Here is a 20,729-nt window from a genome sequence, read left to right on the forward strand (position 1 = left end):
CTGTTCCTGTGTGCCAGAGCAGGTGCTGTGTGTGTGTCTCAGCATCAGCTGCAGCCGGTGTTGCTCTGCAGCTGAATGTCCCAGAGTGACTGATTGTCCTTCCCCAGATGAGAACAAGGGCCCCCAGGGAGTGGGGCTGCATTCTGGCTCTGCTGCAAGGTGGGGTCTCTGTCTGGGAGAGAGTGTCTTCCATGTGGTTTCTTTCAGGAAACAGCGTGAGCGTGGGGGAGCCTGCGGAGAAATACCTGGAACTGGAGCAGATTGGCCAAGGGTAAGTGCAAGGCAGTTACTTCTACACAAGCAGGGCCCAGGTATTTTGCTGGTGCAGTATCAAGTGAGAAGTCAGGAGAGCTTCAGACACCTTCAGGCACTGGGGGATGATGCTGCTGTCTCTCAGTCCTGATCAGAATTGACAGCTGTTGTCAGATGGCACCTCCAAAGGCCCCTGAGGCTGGCAGTGTCCTGCCTGCAGCAAGGAGCAGGACATGGAAGATCTTCTGTCCATGCAATTGGATTGCCTAAGAGAGCAACTCACCATCTGCTGACTGTCAGACAAGAGTTCTCAACAAGATTGCTTTCAAATCTTTTACTTGCAAAACTATTCACCGCTCAGGATTATCAAGAGAATGGCTTCCAAACAGAAAGCAGAGATGAACTAAGAAGGGCTCTTTTCAGCAAAAGTAGTAGACCCCACACATCCAGTAACAGACACAGAGCTGCTGCACTCAAGGGGAAAATGCATGATGCCCTGATGCAGGGCTCTTGTGGATCCTGCAGCTCTTAGGCAGGAAACGCAAAAGGATGAAATACATTCTTTTCTAGTTCTTTAGACAGCCGGCCCCCAGCCCAGGTTTTGAACTAAAGGAATTCATCACAAACATTTGGGGTTTGCTCCAGCACTTTTCCTTCATGTTTGGCCTCAGTTTTCCCTTGCACACCTTGCATGGCAGAGGGCTGGTGGCTGCCGCGCCCTTCTTTCAAGGCTTGACGCGCCCAGGTGTTTTCTGAATGCTACAGGTAGAAAAGATCTCCTGTCTGCCTGACTTTCACTCCCAGGGTCTAAAGCACTGCTTCTTTCCTCTCTGCTGTTTTGTCTGCAGGGCTTTCGGAGCCGTTTGTAAAGGACTCGACAGGGCCACTGGACGAGAGGTGAGTGTCTGCTGACAGAGAGAGAGGGAGAGCAATGAGAAGATGGATGTCCAGAGCAAAGCTCTCTCCTAAAGCCTGCAGTTGTCTTTTGCTCTGGTGTGGGTGCCAGCCTGTGACAGGGATCATCTGAGCATGGGATGTGTGTGTTTGCTTTGTTGTGCAAGCCCAAGCAGAGCAGCTGCGTTTGAAATCATGAGCAAATGCCATAGAATTGCTAAAGGGTTCCCAGCTCTTTTGCTCTGTTTGCACAGAACCAGAATTACCTCCTGCTTGCAAAATGTGTTTGAATAATAATGAACATCATCATCATCATTCTAAGAGTGGTGGTAAACTAGGGCCATTTGAGAAGAGTGTAGGTGCAGAGAAGGTTGTTAGAGCTTTGAAGCTGAGGGACCATTTCTGCAGAGCTCACAAGGCCAAATGTCTCTGGCCACGTGTCCTGTAAGCAGCCCCCAGCCAGCAGAGCAATGGGCTGTGGGAATGGCACTTGCTGAGCTCTGGTGTCCCATCCCAAGGCAGTTTGGCACAGCCTGGCTGCGGCGCTCCAAAAAGCCTCGCTCCGTGTTTGCTGTGGCCTCCTGCCACAGACTCCTCCAGTTGAAGGTCTGCAATGTCCCTTCAGGTGGCCATAAAGAAAATGAGTCTCCGAGGGCAGAAGAGGGAACGAGCTGTGAATGAGCTCCTGCTCCTGAAGGACAAGAAGAACCCCAACATTATCAACTCTTTGGACAGGTGAGTGCTTCAGCTCTCATCCCGTGCACGAGCCCTGCGTTAATCTTTCCTGGCATCCGCAGTCCGTAGCCTGTTTTGAGAAGCCTGACCCGGCCATATCTTGCCAAAACAACAGCCTGGCAGTTCACTCCCTCCATGTTCCTTTGTTGCACCACTTTGGTTTTCTCTTCAAGCGGACCCTATTTTCTGTGTCTTACAACAAGTGCTGATAATCCATGGCAGAAATTATTTCCCTTGGTGTCTTCTTCCCAAATCTTTTCCATTGCTTCAGTTACCAGGAAGAGCAGGTTCTTGTTTCCAGAAAGGCCTCATCTGCCCATTTTTCAATGGCCCTGCCTGTTGCTGAAGAGACTTTCTGCAAGGTTTTCCAAAGAGTTGACCACTTTTATCCCAAGTGCTGCACGGCCTCCCTCCCTGGATAGCTCCAGAAGTTGTGTTGCCTTGTTGTGGAGTGAATGGTGGAAGTGATGAGTTCAGATGCTGAAGCAGCTGGGGGCAAGTGTTGTGGTTTCACATTGATCTGGGCTGTCGCTAAAAGTGCATTTTTCACTTGCTTGCCATCTAAGGCCTCTCCTTTTTCACAGGTGTCTCCTGTGAAAATCAGATGGGATTCTGTCCTCATTGACAAGTGACCTGGAAAGAAAACCCCACTGGAGGCTTTGCCATGGGGGAATTGAGCACTGCACATTCATCTCTGTGCCATTGTTTTCCTTTTCCAGCTTCCTTGTTGATGGAGATCTCTGGCTGGTGATGGAATACATGGATGGAGGAACTTTGCAGGATGTGGTCAGACAGACACGCATGGCTGAAGGAGACATGGCAGCTGTCAGTCGGGAGGTGAGGGATCCTGCTTGTGCCTCCCATGGCTTGGACACGATGCTCCTTCCAGAAGGGCAGGAGAAGAGGAGCGGCTCCATGCTCAGGGCTTTGTTTCTGCCTTGTTTTTATGAGCTGGAGAGGAAAGAGCCACTGAAATGAATGGCCTGCCAGCATCACTGCACTTCTGTTCTTGTCCCCTTTCCTGCTGTTGGGGTACTCTGTCTTTTTTGGGTTTGATTTGCTCTTCTCAGCTTTGCCTTGGAACCATTTGCCTGGAGCTTGTGTGCACTGCACTCCTGGCCTGTCACAGCAAAGTTTCTGCTGGCAGAATTCTAAACTCTCCTTTCTTGGCTGATATATTCCCGCCATTGATTTTTACCCCGGTGTTTCTTTTTCTCTCTCAGTGTCTGCAGGGCCTGGATTTCCTCCATTCCAACCAGGTGATCCACAGGGATCTGAAGAGCTCCAACATCCTTCTGGGAATGGACGGCTCTGTCAAGCTGGGTGAGTGTTCCTGGCCAGGCACGGCGCTCCCGGGCTGCGGGTGTGGGGCTGCTTGCCAGTGGCGGCCAGAGCCCCACAAGTGCTGCTGGTGGCACTGCCACAAGCGCTCCTGCTGCCCCTGCAGAGAGCTCAGGGGAGGAGCAGGAGTGTCAGGAGTGGCTTTGCTCTGGCTGTGGCCCTTGCAGACGGGCAGGAGTTGGAATGGAAATCTTCAAGGGAATCAGTAAAAGCCACTGCATGAAAGCTGAGGGTTTCTTGAAGGGTCCAGTTCCATCTTTCCTTGCCTCCAGCCGTGAGGACTTTTGCAGCTGTATTCACGACTGCATTCTCACACTGAGAGTGGGGAATCTTTGGGGTTGGTTTCCTCATTCCAGCTGCCTTTGACAGGGTTTGTTTCTGTCCTCAGCTGATTTTGGCCTCTGCGCTCAGCTCAGCCCTGAGCAGGACCAGCCCAGCTCCATGGTGGGCACTGCTCACTGGATGGCCCCAGAAGTTGTCACCAGTTCTCCTTACGGCCCCAAGGTGGACATCTGGTCCTTGGGCATTGTGACCATCGAGATGGTGGAAGGAGAACCTCCTTACTTCAAGGAAACGGCGGCCATGGTAAGAGGCAGATTCTCCAGTGTTTGCAGAGGCCTGTGAGCACAGCGTGACCCTGCCCTGGCAGGAGCAGCTGAAAGTTTCTGGACATGGGGAAGGGAATTCCCAGAGGACTCGAGCCTGAACACAGACCAATATTCTGCAGTCTCTGGCAACAATGTGCTTTGGGCTTTAAGGTGTTCAGCTCTTCTATCTGTGAGGATGACCTGAAAACGTCAAGCCAGTATCAGCTCCAATGTTATCTTGCAAAAAAGCCCGAAACGCACCCCAAAAGCCACCCCCAAACACAAGAAATCTATGAAGGAGTTTGTAAAACAGGTTTGGCGAGATTAAGTCCCTCCCGGCTCTTCTCACTGGGAAAGTTGTCTAACACCTCAAGATGATTATTTAACATGCCCAAAGTCTAACACGTTTCTTTCCTAGCCCAAGCTCCTTTCTCCATGTCACCAAGCCTGAGCTTTCAGCAACACAAACCTGTTTTTTGTCTGGCAGTTTCTGGGATGGGGCATCACAAATGAATTTCCTTGACTGTCAGTGTCCCTGCAGAGATGCGTTTGATGTAAGAATCCTTTGCAATAACAGTCAGACCACAGTGACTCTTGCAAATGGCCTGGAACGCTGGTGTCGGTATTTGGAGAAGCAAAATCTGCTCTTTCTGATGGAAGTGCCTACTAAGAAAGCCAATGAGATTGGCTCTCCAGGCCAGATCATTTGGATGTTGCAATGGCTGTGGCTGAATCAGGCTTTGGGTTTTTTGGTTGGTAAAGAAAAATGAGCAGCATCTCTGCCAGGGAGGAAAGTGCCCCTGGAGCTGGGGCTGAGAAGCTGGGCTCAATGTGAGCACTGTGGGTGTGACGGAAGCTGGCAGAGTGCTGTGTTTGCTTTTCCTGCAGGCTCGCACTCTGATCCGGCAGAACGGGACTCCGCGGCTGCAGGAGCCCCGGCGCCTGTCGGCTCTGCTGCGGGACTTCCTCGAGTGCAGCCTGGAGTGGGACGAGGAGCGGCGCTGGTCTGCCCAGGAGCTGCTGCAGGTGAATGCCAAGCGGCTGCAGGGGAAACAGCAGCGGCAGGGAGGGGTTTTCTTCTGGGGCCCTCTCCCGTAATCTCCAGGCTGGCTGCTTTGCACGCGCAAAGCAAGCAGAATCCTCGCCCGGTTTGGCTTGGCAGGCTCCTTTCCAGGTCCTCTGCACCTGGTGCCCTCAATGGGCGCAGACATCTTCAAGCAGATCAGGTGCCCCAGAGCCCTGCCTGAGCTGAGCTTGGCTCTTTCCAGGGAGGAGGCACCTCCCACATCTCTGGGCACCTTCTGTCAGTGTGTTCCCCACTCTCCTGGTGAAAAACCAAAATTCTCCCTTACATCTAATCTGAGCCTGCTTCCCTCCCTGCAGTTCAAATCCATTTCCCTTTGTCCTGTTGCAACAGAGCCTGGGAGGAACTTGACTTTGGAAAGTAACGCTTCACTTCTTTCTTTTTTATCCTTTGGCCAGCACCCATTTTTAGCATCAGCCAAGCCTCTCTCCAGCCTGACCCCTCTGATCACTGCAGCAAAGCAACTGAAAGAGCAGCGGAGGACATGAAGCGCTTTCTCTTCTCCTTGGGACAACTACTTAGTTCTGGTAGTTAGCACTGCCAGTTAGTTCTGGTAGTTAGGACAGCCTGTTTGTTCTGGTTGTTGTGACACCCTGTTTGTTACGGCAGCTTTTGGAATAAAAACTCCCTTCAACCTCAACTCCCTTGACATGTGCCATCCTTCTCCCCCTGTGACTCAGCTGCACGGAGCAATGCGAGGCCACAGTGGGCCCAGCCTTGCCCAGAGCTGAGCCCCAGCAGAGGCCTGGCAGAGGCCAGAGCAGCCTCGGCATCTGCAGAGTCAGCCTGGAAGGACTTGCTTGGAGCCTTCTGGGCTGCACTCGACTCTGGGTTACAAACTGTGTGTGGCGGAAAATGCCACTGGTTCTGCAAGAGGGCAGAAGGGGCCTGGGGAAGGCCAGAAGGGCCATGGGGAAGGCTCCATGCTAGGGAAAAACCTGCCCTGTCTTGGAGAAAGACCATGCCTTTATCCCCTCGGACAGAGGCAAGAAAATTGAATCCTAACCCAAGGCAAAGAGAGGCAGGGGAGCAGCCCCGGCCCTTCCGTTCCTGCCAACCAAAGCGTCCCTCGCCTGCTTCTGAGCCCCTGGGCGCTGGTGGCCCGTGGCTGTTGGTTTTTGTCAGGCTGGCTGCCACCAGCCCAGGACAGGGTGGGCACTGGAGGCTTCAGGTGGGGAGATGGGATCCTGGGATGCATTTGATGGCACCTGCCAGCGCAAGCAGGGGAATGGGCTCAGCCGAGGCAGCGGCGGGAAGGAGACCGCGGGCAGCCGCTCCCGCAGCGCCCTCAGGCCACGGGGAACCTGGCGCCGACACGGCACAAGGAACCCGCCAGAGCCCCCTGCCGCCCCCTCCGCCCGCAGCCAGCCCCGAGCCCCGGCAGAACCGAGCGCGGCTCCCACCTGCGCTGGGGCCGCTTCCGAGCTCCGCCGCCGCCTCAGTGGTGGTTTCTGGTCACCCCCAGGATGATCCCTGTCACCCCCAGGATGTTCCAAATCGCCCCCGCTAGGATCCCAGTTGTCCACAACATGGTCCCCGTGGCTCCCACTCATGCCCTGTACGTTTCCTTTCAGTCCCTCTCAGGAACAGCTCAGTGTGGCCCCAGTCAATTCCACTACGAACCCAGTGACACCTTCTATGATGCCATTTGCCCCTGCTGTGGTCCCACTTGCTCACAGTGTAAGTCCAGTTACCCAGTATGATCCCGGTAACCTCCAGACACTCCCAGTATCAGTCCAGTTTGATCCCTGTCTCACCCAGTATGATCCCAGACACCCCCAGGACTTTGCCAGTCACTCCAAGTGATCTTGTATGACCCCAGCATGACCCCAGCATGGGCCCACCTCCTCCCAGCATGATCCCAGTTATTCCCTGCATTGTTCCAGTTTCTCTTGTTCACTCCTACAATAGATCTGATCACTCCCAGTATGATTTCAGTCAGTGTCAGGATGATCCAAACCACTCCCAGTCTCTCGCAGTACATCTCAGTTGTCCCCAGCATGCTCGCAGTCATGCTCATCTGCTCCCAGTTGTCTCCAGTATGCTCCCAGTAGCCCTCAGTGTGGTCCCAGTAGATCCCAGTACGATCCCTGTTGCCCCAATTCTGCTGCCAATGGGTTCTTGTCCCAGTCCTGGCGTGTCTCAGCGTCCCAGTCTGTCCCAGTCCATCCCTCTCTGTCCCGGTCCCTTCCTGGCAACCACCACTGTTTCCCAGATCCTGCCCCCCTGCCGCGTTCCTGGGCACTGGGACCCCCCTGCATCTCCATCCTCAGCTCCGGGATGCCCTGCAGCCCCTTATCTCCCACCAACATCCCCCTGCACCCTCTTTCCCGCCTATCCTCCTCTCCCAGACCCTTGATCCCCTGTTTCTGTGGCCTCGGGGGCCCCCAGACCCACACTCCTGGCCATCCTGGGGCACCTCACACCCAGGCCTCCCTTTCCTGGGAAACCTGAACTTGCAATGGGGCTCTTAAGCTGCTCTGGGATTTATGATCACCCAAAGGGAGAGGAGAGGAGAGGAGAGGAGAGGAGAGGAGAGGAGAGGAGAGGAGAGGAGAGGAGAGGAGAGGAGAGGAGAGGAGAGGAGAGGAGAGGAGAGGAGAGGAGAGGAGAGGAGAGGAGAGGAGAGGAGAGGAGAGGAGAGGAGAGGAGAGGAGAGGAGAGGAGAGGAGAGGAGAGGAGAGGAGAGGAGAGGAGAGGAGAGGAGAGATTTGGAATCAGAGATTGGAGTCCCAGTGCCCAGTCCTACTCCCCTGGGGATGGGAACCTCTGGTGGTGGGTTTTGTTAAGCTGTTTTGGAGTTGGATCCCAATGGTTCATCCCTGCTTCTCCCCCCAATAAATCAGGTACCGTCCAAAGGTATCTCCCCCCCTGTCCCTCTGTCCATCTCTCCTGACCCTGCCCTTGCTCTGGAAGCTTTGGTCAGCTGTCCATTTTCCCCCTGACCCTGCCCTATGTTATAGAGAAATACCTGTCAGTCCAGCCTGGGGTCAATCACCTTTCTGCTTCGCGCTCTCTATCCCCCAGTTGAAAGGTGAGCACACAGGCTTTGTTCGATCTCTTTTTCGTCCCCCCTCTCTTGGGGAATAAAGATCTCTGAGAAACCATATGGAAAAGAGCCTTCTCTGGTCCTTGCTCTGAAACCTGGACACTCCAACACCTGTTGCCGTAGAACAACAGCCTTGTTCTGCACCATTACCTGAGACTGCAAGCAGATTCAGGAATGGCCCCTGGCGCTGCCAGCAATCAGAGCTAACTGGGGATCTACCGGCCCAGGGTTAGGAACCCCTCCCCACAAGAAAAACTGGATCCACTGCTCCCGCTGCTTCCCCTGCTTTGGGACAAACCCAGCAAGTTCCAGGCAGAGTTTGAGTGCAGGGCCCCGGAGCTCAGCACAGCCCGGCCCGGGGGTCCCACAGTGCGTAGCCATGGAGGCTGTCAGGGCAGTCCAGGGAGATCCAGGGGGGTCTGAGGAGGGGACCCAGGTGAATTCCCTAATATTCCCCCTTTCCCCCTGTTCCCCCTGTTCCCTCACACTCCCTCGCTCACTTTCACTTCCCCATCTCCCAAACTGCACCACTGGGATCTGCCCGCCTCTCTCAGCCCCAGCCCTGGCTTTCAAGTGACCTGGGGACCCCCCGCAGAATGGGGGGTCCCTCCTGTGTCCCCCGGGTGTTGGGTGGGGGGATGTGAGGGCTGGGCGCGCTCAGGACAGCCCCGTCCTCACAGCCAGAGGCTCTTTACTGCTCCAGGGGAGAGGTTCATATCCCATCCCAAGGTCACTCTGGTCCTGGCTCTGCTCGTGATCCTGGTCCTGGCTTTGGTGCTGGCCTTGGCTGTGCTGTCAGGTAAGGGAGGGGCAGCTGCCTCAGCCCAGCCCCTGGGGGCACAGCAGGGTCCCTATTGCCTGTGGAGGGGAATCCTGGACCTTCTCCTCTTCCCTCTGCAGGGGGAAGACAAGGAAATACTCCAGTTGTTCCTGACACTCCGCGGCTGCTGGCCTGTCCTGCTGGGTGGGTTGGGTACAATGGGATGTGCCACTTCCTCTCGAAGGATGAGCGCACCTGGGATCAGGGTCAGGCTCAGTGCTCTGAGCTCGGGGCCTCCCTGGCCGTGCTCAGGGATGAGGAAATGGTGAGTGAGGGGCTGGGAGGGTATGGGGTGGCCGAGGGGAGCCTGGGGGCTCCTGGGCTGGGGGTGCAGCTCCCACTGCCGGCTCCTCTCCACTTCCCAGGAGTTCCTATTCCGCCTCAGCTGGAAAGTCGGTTACTGGCTTGGGCTTCGCAGACGGGGACAGCAGCTTCAGTGGGAGGACGGCAGCAGCTTCAACTCCTGGTGAGTCCCAGGGAGCCGAGCAGGACCTGGGGGGCATGTCGGGGCATGTGGGGATGGACAGGGGATGGGGCAGGAAGTGTCCTTTTGTGTGCCAGCATTGTCTCTGCTCCTCCTTGCAGGGTTCCTGTCCTGGGCAATGCAGAGTGTGTATACCTGGCTGAGAATCATTTTGGGAGTGTGACCTGCTCAAATCCAATGCCCTATCTGTGCAGCAGACCCCAAACTCGCCTGTGACAGGGGATGGACAAAGCACCTTCTCTGTGCTGGGCAGTCACAGCTTTGCCCCTTTTCCAAACCCTGGGATGTCCTTCCTCAGGCGCAGTGTCTGCCTTGCACTGACCCTCAGGGTCACCTCAGTACCTGATCTCATCAACATCTCACCCTCTTTGGTCTCAGGGTCACCTCAGTGCCTGGTCTCCAGGAGATGAACCTGCAGGAATAGGACGTGATGTGGAACCTGACGTGTGGCTGCCTGTGCTGGGGCTGGGAGTTCCTTTCTCCTTCTGCAGCCACTCCAGGACTCATCCTGTTTCTCTTGAACTACACATTTATACACTAAGCCTGTATATATATGTAGGTATAACACTGTGGAAACAGATTTCAAATGCATTCTTCTAACACTATTTATACACTAAGCTTTTATATCTCTATAGGTATAACACTGTGAAAACAGACCACAAACAAGTGCTTCCATGTGGATGTGACCTTGGTTGGGGCAAGGTGCCAATAATGCCAATGTGTGATTTAACCCCATAGGTATCATTACCTTAAGGGTTGGACTCGATCCTTGTGGGTCCCTTCCAATTCAGAGCCTTTTGTGGAATGACCCTGCATGTCCTCCATCAGTATTTAGGGTGCCACTGTTGCTGCTGTTTCTGTATTCTTTATAATTTTGGGGTTTTTACTGAATGCTTGCGAAGTGCCCCCGGTGTCCCTCGTGTTCCCCCGGCGCCGGCAGCCCCGTCCCTGCCCTGCTCCCCCTCCCACGTCCCGTCCCGGCTGGCGGAGCCTTGGAGCTGCCGTGGGGGCCGTGGGGCTGCCCCGGGGGCTGCGCCCTGAGCCGGGGCCCCTTCCCAGCGCTCCCAGTCTGCCCATCCAGCCCGGAGCAGCCGGCGAGGGCTTCAGCTGGGACGGCAGGGGGGCGATGCTGAGGGGTGGGACCCACCTCGCTTGGGTTTGGTTTGCTCTTCCCAGCCTCAGGAAAAAAGATTTTTGGAAGTTTCTGCCAGAAATCTCTCCCCTCCTCCACTCAGCCCAAGGGCCTTGGGGGGTCTTCCCTCTTTTTTTGGCGAAATCAAAGCCGTGCACTTCATGCTCATAATTATGGCCAGGAGAAGTGACGGCTTTCCTCGGAGCCGGTGCCGGGGAACACGCCGGCCTGGGAAAGGCGGGCCGGGAGATGCGGAGAAGTTTGTTTGTGTTTCCAGCTCAATCCCGACTCGGGCCCGGGCCCGTCCCAGCGCTGTTCCTCATCTGCGGCTTTCCCCTCACACAGCCCGGGGGCGGGGCCTGAGAGCGCGGGGCGGGTGTGGGCCGTGTGCAGAGCCCGCCCTTGGCTCGCTGCCATTGGTGAATTGTGCCGTCACTCTGGAATCTCGCGTGCCGATTGGGCCGAGCTGGGCCAAGCCCGGCCCCCGGGCCCGCCCCCCGGGCGGGCGTGGCTCGGCAGAGGCGCCATTGGCGGAGCGTGTGTGCGGGCCCGGGAGCGGCGGCAGCGGCCGGAGCCCGGTGAGGCGGCGGCGGAGCTCGGAGGCGGCCCCAGCGCGGGTGGGAGCCGCGCTCGGTTCTGCCGGGGCTCGGGGCCGGCTGCGGGCGGAGGGGGCGGCAGGGGGCTCTGGCGGGTTCCTTGTGCCGTGTCGGCGCCGTGTTCCCCGTGGCCTGAGGGCGCTGCGGGAGCGGCTGCCCGCGGTCTCCTTCCCGCCGCTGCCTCGGCAGGAGCCGGTGCCGGAGCAGCGCTGCCTCGTCCCGCTTCCTGCGGGTGGGACGGAGGTGGCCGCCCTGTCCCCGGGGCTGTGCGGGAAAATTCCCGTGGCCAGAGGTTTGTGTCCCCAGAGGAGACCGAGGAGTCCTGTAAAAGTGACTTTATTCCTGAACCAAGGGAGAGGCCGTGCGGCGTTTGCCGTGGGGTCTCTCCAGTTGTTGTCGTACTCGACCTCCTTTTTATCCTGATTTTCCCTTCTGCATCTCCCTGTCCCTTTGCCCAGTGGCGAAGGTCCTTGGAAAGTTCCGACTTCCCGATCCGCCGCCTGCATGTCCTCGTTAATATGCACCCCCCTTTTGTATAACATCCGATATTCATGGCTCTGTTCAGTCTTTTTTCTTCTTTTTGATGTTCAGGAATTTCGCAGGACCTTGGCTGAGCAGCAGTCCATGTCAATGAGTAACGTTTTCTGAAACTGATGGTTTTTCTCATTCCTTCCTTTCTCCAAGTCCCTGTCCCTATGTCCAAGCAGATTCACTGATTCACTCTGTTTTTTCTTGCTGGGTCCTCTTTGACTTTGGGATTATTGTCAGTGGCCTCATTCCCTGTCCTTTTGTAGCCGTGTGTGGATCAGGAGGCCTGGCTGCCACCTGCATCCCCTTGCTCAGCTGCTGAATGAGCTGCCCTCAGCGAGGTGTCCTGCACGGTCCAAAGATGAGAGTTGCTGGAGCACAACGGAGGAGAAAGAGCCTTCGTTTAACCCATGGTGTGCCAGGGAACCACGAAACCGTGTCCCATTCCCATCCTTTCCACGGTTGGACCGGAACATGAGCTGCTTTCTTATTTCCTTTGTTATCTGTTTCACCAGTTTTCTGTTGTCATCTATTTGTCAACAGCATCTTGAGTCACTTAATTTCCACACTGTCCTCCTCCTTCTGCTAATAGATAATCTGATCCCATCCCACGGTGAAATGTTGCATTCTTCGTTTGAGTGGATTGGTGGGCCAGGCTGAGGAGCTGGATCTGTCTTGTGGACGTCTTGTAATCTAATTCTGCCATTGAAATGATCAGTGGGTTCTCTGGCCCCTGATCTGAATTGGTTCGGGTTCCCTGGGGCTGGTCCATGGTGTTGCAGGATTTGTTCTGATGGCCGTTCATCTTTTCCCATTTTTGGGTGCTCCCTCCAGCCAGGGCTGCATCAATTGATCTCTTTTTTCTAATTAAATCATCACACACTTGGATTCCCAAGTGATTTCTCTGAACCTGTGGTAGCACAAACACCCCAGTGGTCTAATGCTCCCTGTGTGACACAGACAGTGAGAGCACATGTTGGAGTGGGGAGAGGGATGATTCCCCTCCACTTCTTTTAGTGAAGTTTTCACAACATTCTCCATTTGCTGTTTCCCTTTGCAGCTGAAGCAATTTGTGTTGCAGAGTCTGATCTCCTCACTGTCGGCTCTGCCTTTGGCTGTGCCAATTCCATCTGTGCCAGCAGGCAGAGCTTGGGGTGAGGGACAGAGGGAATCAGCCCAATTCCTCCCCCGGGCAAGTAGAGCCTGGTGCATTGTCCACACTTTTCCCCAGCAGTGTTAATTTGCATTTCTAAAGCTCCTCTCCTGGCTGCCTGGAAGGAAGCTTCTCTTCCAGAGCAGCCATGGAGTGACTCTCATGTGGTTCCCTACAATCTACTTTTGTTTTAACTGTGAATTTAACAGTTTAATTCTTTTCACTGTTTACTGTTAAAGGGTCGCTTTTAAAGCTCTTCTGGTTTTGTAAAATGCAACCTAACGGTGAACATCGAAAAACCCATACCAAAATTTTGCCATCACTAAGTGCCTTCCACAAACATACACAAAAACATTCCGAAGCCATCAAGTTTTTTCTGCTTCTTCTCCTAGGACTAAAAATTGTTTCTCACACCCCTGGTCCAAACATAACTGACAATTTAAAAGTAGGATTATTATGAGAGATTATTCTGATGGTGTAATCGTTTCTCTGAAACTGCGAGAAAAACAGTAATTCTCCAATAATACATTTAGTGTTAGAGAGTCAAGGCATTACTTGATTTTGGCCAGGATGTGCAACAGAAACCATTTCATCTACACGTAGCCTGGGTGTGCAGCGAAAATCATTCCATGACACGTGAGTTTTACTGAATTTTCCCTAAACTTTCTACAGTCTGACCCACAGATCCAGCAGAGGATCTGTGGGCAGGCACAGGGGCTTCCCCCGCTGTGGAGCCCTGGCTGCTGCTCCGGTGCCTTCAGTGCGGGGTCAGTCGTGGCCTGTTTAACATCCACAGACAATTCCAATTCCTTTTGGGAGTCTGGGAGAGCCATGGCTGGGGCATCCATCATTTTCGTTTTTTCATTTTCTCATGTTTTGTTCTCTTTCTCATGTCCATACCATAACATTGAGGCTGTCTGGGGTTAAAATGTCACACAATGTTCTGGCTAGAACAGAGAATCCTCAATCCAGTCCTCCAATTCCCTATTAATCCTCAGAATTGTCCCAGCTCCTTTTTATCCTGGGTAGCGTTACTTCTGAGATTCCCTGGACTTTCTGTGGGTCAATTCACTACAAACCTTCCGTCGAATAATGCCCCAAATATTTAACTTCTTTCTCCACCTTTTGCGCTTTTTTTTTTCACATACTCAAAGTTTCTTTTTAGCCTGAAAATGGAGCCATTCCCCAGAGGCTTCTTCTACCACTTCTTGTCCTCTTGACTGAAGCAAGTCATCCTCATCCTGCATTATCCCTGTCCCTGGGGGTGAGGTAAATTCTTTTGATATTTCCTGCAAGGCTTGCCTGAATAAGGCTGGTGCTTCTGTGCATCCCTGCAGGAGGACCGTCCATGTCTTTCCCATTTCCCCTTCTCCCTCTTGTTCCCACTCAAAGGCCAAATCCTGTTCAGCATCCTGTGTCAGTGGGCATCCCCAGAAATCATCTTTGACATCAAGTCCTGAACGGCAGCAGTGTGAGGAGGGAACCTGGTTCCAGCTGGTGTAAGGATCTGAGACTGTGAGGTGCCTGGGTTTGATCATCTCATTTCTTCTTCTTAGGTCCTGCACCATTCTGTGGATTCCATCTGATTTCTTGGTTGGCAGCATAGGAGGAGCATTATAGGGAGAGATGCCTGGCTCCCAAAGCCCTGCCTTGAACAGGGGCTGGATAACAGGCTGTAAGCCCTTCCTTCCCTCCCTTGGAACAGGGGATTGCTTTTAGACACCACTTGTCCTGGTTGCTGCAGAGTCATTTGGAGAGGCTGGGTATCTGATTTTCCCTCTTTCCCTGGCGCTGCCCACACTTGTGGGTTCACTTCAGCACAGGCCTTGCCAGACATTTGACACAAAGGTACCACAGAACTGGCCTCTGTATCATCTTTTACAGTATTAATTTGCATTCCCAGTTTAGCCATCAAATGCCTTCCCAGTAAATTACAATCACAATTAGGAACAAGTAAAAATTCCTGCATTTCAAACCCATCCCCCACATCTGCTGATAGTGGTTGGATAAAACACATCTGCTCATCTTTCCCACTTGTCTCCTGAATAATTAAAGACATTTTTGGGATTTTCCCCCCTTAGGTCTAAGATCCAGAGTGGATGGAGAGGCCCCTGTGTGTATGAGGAAAGGCCTCGTGTGGATGCAGCCCCAGCCTGAATGTTGTCAAGGGCTGCAGTGTGGTGGGTCCCTGGTGGAATGGGAGCTCTGGCAGCCCCAGGAATCCATGTCCATGCAGGGGTGGACTTGCTCCTGCTGAGGGTGCTGCTGTGTGTGCCTGCAGTGTCCTTGTGGCCTGCAGATGGAACCCTGCTTCCTTGCCAGGGGCTGTTTGGGTGGGCTCTCCCCCGCCGAGGAGGGCAATGCCTGTGCCAGGTGCTTGTGGCCGAGCCCGTCCCCTCGGTGCTGGGGCCCCCTTGGGCGCTGGGGTTCATCCCTCAGGGGCTGTAGAAACTCTGCCATGGCCTTTGCCTCCAGTTTGGCCTTTTCCTCCTCCCTTCTTGCCTTCACCTGCTGTGCCTTTGTGCCCAAGTGCTCCAGGGGCTTCTTGTGCCGCTCCTGCAGCCCCCCTGAGTGCCTGTGGGTGCTCCTCCTCTGACCGCTGCTGAGCTTTCTGCAGAGTCATTCCTTTCTCCAGTGACCCAAACAAAATCCTTAAAGGAGAATCTCGATCCATCCACATTTCCTAGCTGTTCCTTCCTTCCTGCTGAGCCCCGGCTGCCCCACAGCTCCCCACAGGCCCCCAGCCCCTGCTCCCGGTGCCGCACCTCTGCGCCCGCTGCTGCCGCTCCCCAGCACGGAGAACCCCCCTGGGATCCTGACCTCCTTGTTTTCCTCTCCTGGAAACTGGGGGTTCAAAGGATCTGCAGCAGCTGGCAAATTTAGAGGATAAGACCCTGCTGAAAAATGTCCCAGTCCTCAGTATTTTTCTCTTCCTCCTCTTTTCCATCATCCTTATTTTTACTGCAGAGATTCCTCCTGCTGCTTCTTGCATTAACCATATTCCTGCACACTCCCCTTCACCCAGTGCCTTCCCAGCACACCAACGCCATCCATCCCCACTTGTCTAAATCCCTTCTGGACTTCCTTTATTGCCTTGCTGGGTGTCCATGTCCTTAATTACCTCTGGGAGTAATTAATGAGAATGTGCAGACTGCCTCAACATTCTCCAAAGGGACCCTTCAGAGATATTTCGGGATCATCATCCCTTTTGCCAGGACGCCTTCCTGGCTTTCCCTTTTCCACCCTCCATGGATGCCCTGCCATGTTCACTCTCTGAAGATCCCAGTGTCCTCACTGATGAGATTTTCAGTGCTCTCTCCCTGCCGACTCTTCACAGACCCCCCCTGATGTGTCACTGCTGATCTGTCTCCTGGACACTCTCGGGTCCCCAGTCAAACCCCCGGTGCCGCCGCCACCCCAGGGAGCCGATCACCCAAACTGGGTGAGGCACCTTCAGCTCCACTCACTGCCCGCCGCCCCGGACGGTGGAAGGAATTCCAGAGGAGCCCCAAGGTGTGTGGAAAAATTGACATCACCAGGGGTTTGTGTCCACAAAGAAGACAGAGGAGTCTTGTAAAAGTAATTTCATTTATAGAAAAAGGGAGAAGCTATGGGACATTTCCCTTGGGATCTCTCCAGCTGTTGGAGCACACAGTCTCCTTTCCATCCTAATTTTCCTGGCTGCATCTCCCTCTCCTTTTCCTCATTGGCTGAAGTATTGGGAGGTACAGACTTCCCAATCCACCTACTACATACCCTCCCTTAATATGCACCCCACTTCTGTATAGGTAACGATGTTCATATCTCTGTTATGTCCTTGTTCTTCTTCTCAATGTTCATGGATTTAGCAGGACCTTGGCTGAGCAGCAGTCTGTGTGGTCAGTTAGTAACATTTTGCGGAAGTGATGGCTTCTTCTGTCCCTTCCTTATGTCCAAGTGCCTGGCCCTATCCCCAAGCAGATTCGCAGCATCCGTTTGTAAAGACACTTTCCTTTCTTCCTTTCATGGGGGTTCCCTGTTTACGGGTCTTCATCATTTTCGTGGGAGTGAATCTTGGTTTTTCTGAGTATTATTGGGCCTAAATGTTGGTGTCTTGGTTTATTGCAAGGGGCTGCATCTTTATATTTTGGAGAAAGTTTGGTGTAAATTACAGTATTTGTGGAGTTTTTGAGCTGTATCTTGACATTTGGAGGACTTGTGCGCTGAATCTTGGTGTTTTGGAGGTTCTTAGAGACACGAGGTAGCAATGACTTCCTGAGATGAACTTGGGCAAGGAGAAACCCCCAGCCTAAGGCACTCTCCTCTTGTTTTTTCCCCAAACCAGGATTTGTCATTCCCAAGGAGTGTCCATATGGAGAAGGAGGAAAAGCCCCGGAGATCCCGCAGGAGGATGGGCTGCAAACCCAGCCCAGGGAGCTGCGAGGAGGAAAGACCCGCCCTGTGCCAGGAGGGCGGCCGGAGATCCAGCCGGAGCTCAGAGCTGGTGGAGAAGCCTCATGGAGGGGAGAAGTCCCACAAGTGCCTGGAATGTGGGAAGGGTTTCAGCTACAGCTGCCACCTGATCCAGCACCAGGTGATCCACACTGGGGAACGGCCCTACGAGTGTGGGGAATGTGGGAAGAGCTTCGCCTGGAGCTCCCACCTGATCCAACACAAGAGGATCCACACCGGGGAACGGCCCTTTAAGTGTGGGGAGTGTGGGAAAAGCTTCAGCCGGAAGGGCCACCTGGTGAAACACCATATGATCCACACCGGAGAACGGCCCTGTGAGTGTGGGGAATGTGGGATGAGCTTCGGCCAGAAGGGCAGTCTTATGCAGCACCAGAGGCTCCACAGTGGGGAACGGCCCTATGGATGTGTGGAATGTGGGAAGAGCTTCAGGTACAGCTCCGGCTTGAGGAAACACCAGAGGATCCACACGGGGGAAAAGCCCCACAGGTGTGGGGAATGTGGGAAGAGCTTCATCCAGAGATTCCAGCTGAGGGAACACCAGAGGATCCACACTGGGGAAAAGCCCTACAAGTGTGGGGAATGTGGGAAGAGCTTCAGAGGAAGCTATGACCTGATCCGGCACCAGGTGATCCACACGGGGGAAGGGCCCTACACCTGCTTGGATTGTGGGAAGAGCTTTGGATGGAGGTCAAACCTGATATACCACCAGCACATCCACACTGGGGAGAGGCCCTATGAGTGTCCTGAGTGTGGGAAGAGGTTTGTAAGGAGCTCCGAACTCCTCCAACATCAGCGGATTCACACGGATGAGAGGCCATTCCGCTGCCCCGACTGCGGGAAGGGCTTCAAGTACAACTCCACCCTCATCAGGCACCGGCGCATCCACACTGGGGAGAGGCCCTACGAGTGTCCTGAGTGTGGGAAGGGCTTCTCAGACAGATCTAACGTGACCAGACACCAACAGAGGCACCACTAAGGGAAGCCCTTAGAGCACACAGAGTGCGGGAAGAGCTTCGTGCGCTGCTCCAGCTCCATTCCCCATGAGAGGATCGGCGTTGGATGATCCCCAGTGACCCCCGTTGGGCAGAGCCCTGGTGATCCGTGGTCCTGGTGATCTGTGTTGGGAAGACACCTGGCTGTGGGGGATCCACATCTTCCTGTCTCCCCGTGGGCACCTGGATGAACACAGGGGCAGAAACATCCCTTGTGACGCAGACTGACATTGGCAATTCCTTAGGGAGAGTGGATATGTTGACTTTCCACAACAGAAAATTTTTTTCGTTCAGTCCTATCTTTTGGTGGCATCAAGGAATACTGGATGGTCTTCGAGATCTTTTCCAACCTCAGGGATTCCACACGATTTTGATTTCCTATTGCCCGAGGGCATCTTGTGCAGCCACATGGTGATGATCTGGGGCCAAGACCAAGATTTTGGAGGCAGTGGGGTGGAAATCCCTCCAAAAATGGTTCTTCCCTCCGACCCAAGCACGTGGATCCTCAGCCGGCATGGACAGGGAAATTCTTTTCTTTTGGCCTTGGTTTGCTTTTCATTTCTCTTCATCCATTTAAATATCCAACAGTGGGGTAAAAATAAAGACGTTGAACTAAGACATGGTTGGGATGATGGGGGGGACATGAACATGGTGGGACAGAGACATGGAGAGTGGCATGGGCGCACATGGACATTTGAGTGGGACGTGGCCATTCATGGGGACACGGGGGGAACACGGGCACAGATAAGGACGTGGGGGACAATGAGAGGGATGGAAACATGGTGGGGAGACAGTTGTGGGTGAGGACATGGTGGGACATGGCCAGTGACATGTGGGGACATGGCCATGGCCGGTGCCATGGGGGGAACTTGCAGGGACTGTGGGGGATGCTGGGTTTGAGGGAGTTGAGGGTTCCTGGGAGGGCCTTGGGGCTTGCTGAGGGCTTTGGGGACCCCAGGCCCAGCGGCTCCGGCTGCGCTGGGAGACCCTGGCGGAGGTTCTGGAGCAGCTGCTCCAGCTGCTCCCTGGGACTGGGGCGAACTGGGAAGCTTTATTGGGAGCACTGAGATCGTCTGGGTGGCGACCAGAGTGACAGCAGGGCTTGGAGGGACACATGATCCCCCCAAATCAGCGCGGGGACGGAGCAGGGGGGCCCGGCCGGGCCCGAGGCCACGGGGAGGGGCAGCGGCCGCCGGCGGCTCAGGAGCTCTGTGGGCAGAGAAAAGGGGGTGACACCGGGCTGGGGGCCCCGGGGGGAGCACACACGCTGCGGGGGAGGGTGGACACGACCCCAAGGAGCCCCCCTCACCTTCTTGCGCAGGTAGAAGCCCAGCCCCAGTGCCGGGAAGACCAAGCCCAACCCGAAGGCCCCGATCCCCGTCAGCACCTTGCTGTGGGCAGCGTCCGGCGGCATCTCTGGGGGCCCGCAGGGTCAGCCCGGGCTGCAGCCCCAGGGCTCTGCAGGGCGGGGCTGGGGCTGTCGGGGGCACCGTGGCCAAAGCCTCCCGGGGCTCTGGGCACGGCACGGGCTACAAGGCCACAAGGCCGGGGCTGCTCTTGGCGCTTCCAGTCTGTCCCTCTGCTGTTGGGGGCCGGGTGTGGCCCTTTGTGACACGGGCGGTGTCAGCGCCCTCGGTGATGCAGGACATGGTGGTGCTGTCATGAATGAGTGTTTGAGATTGCTTAAAAATCAGTGGCAGGGGCATGAACAAAAGTCAGATTTAATATGAAGGGACAGAGCACAACAAGTTGGTTGGGAAGATTCACTCTGCTGCCTACAGCACAGCTAAGGCACAACAAGGGAAAACAAGCAAAAACAAAACCAAACCAAATCCAGGCAACCAAACCGGAAATGAACTGAGAACTCTCTAGGTGGTGTGGATGGGTGTGTGTTGTGTTTGAGTGAATGGGACAAAAGACAAGGCTGCCAAGGATTGAAAGGATCACAGCCCAAAAGCTTAACAACACTGAGCAGCATTTTAACTTCTACCTTAATTTGTAACCTAACTTATACCTTAGGCCTAGCAATTCATTGAGGAACAACACTGAACTTATACCTCACTTAACTTACAGCTTAACCTTCATTCAACAGAGGAATAACACTTAATAGCATTTAACCTAACTTACAGTATAACTTCCAAGTTCTACTTAGCAACTTAACAGAAAAACTACATTTAGCAACACATAACTTTGCTCAAAACTTCCATTTAACAACTTAGGAAAAAGGACAACACTTCCCTGCATTTCAGTATGTTCATAACTATAACTGAACCTTACTAACAGGCCTAACTTAGATGTCCAAGGTACTTCCACAGCTAAGAAAGCAGTATTTCTCCCAGATTTACTATAGCAAATGTGCAGGTGCACACTCACAGACAGGAACAGTCAGTGCAAGCAATGACTGTGACAAATTCCCCTCAGAGCTCAGTGAAATCCTCACTTGGGATGTTTTTGCATCTCCCGCTGGGTGAAGGATGGGGCCTTGAGGAGTGAGGGCATCGGCCCAGGACACGTCGTGTTTCAGGGATCCTCCAGGCAGAGCCAACCCGAGGGTTTGCTGGCTGTGAGAGGCCCCTCAGAGGGACATTGCTGTCACAGCCCACGGTGGCCCAGGAGAGCTCAAAGGGTCT

General features: G+C 54.3%; 1 protein-coding gene across 1 annotated transcript; it reads left to right on the forward strand.

Annotated features, from left to right (window-relative positions):
* Positions 1-10,906: 10,906 nt before the first annotated feature.
* Positions 10,907-18,715, forward strand: LOC136303332 (zinc finger protein 345-like). The gene is made up of 2 exons (XM_066207032.1): positions 10,907-10,956; positions 16,980-18,715. The coding sequence occupies exon 2, from the start codon at positions 17,007-17,009 to the stop codon at positions 18,081-18,083; it is 1,077 nt and encodes a 358-aa protein (XP_066063129.1). The 5' UTR covers positions 10,907-10,956; positions 16,980-17,006; the 3' UTR covers positions 18,084-18,715.
* The last annotated feature ends 2,014 nt before the right edge of the window (positions 18,716-20,729 follow it).

The sequence above is a fragment of the Chamaea fasciata genome, unplaced genomic scaffold, assembly GCF_029207755.1.
Source record: "Chamaea fasciata isolate MVZ Bird 193981 ecotype frontalis unplaced genomic scaffold, bChaFas1.0.hap1 SCAF_32, whole genome shotgun sequence".
In the NCBI taxonomy this organism is placed as follows: Eukaryota; Metazoa; Chordata; class Aves; order Passeriformes; family Sylviidae; genus Chamaea; species Chamaea fasciata.

Excerpts from the sequence above, each read along its gene's own strand:
- LOC136303332 (XM_066207032.1), top strand. The coding sequence starts at position 17,007 with ATGGAGAAGGAGGAAAAGCCCCGGAGATCCCGCAGGAGGATGGGCTGC.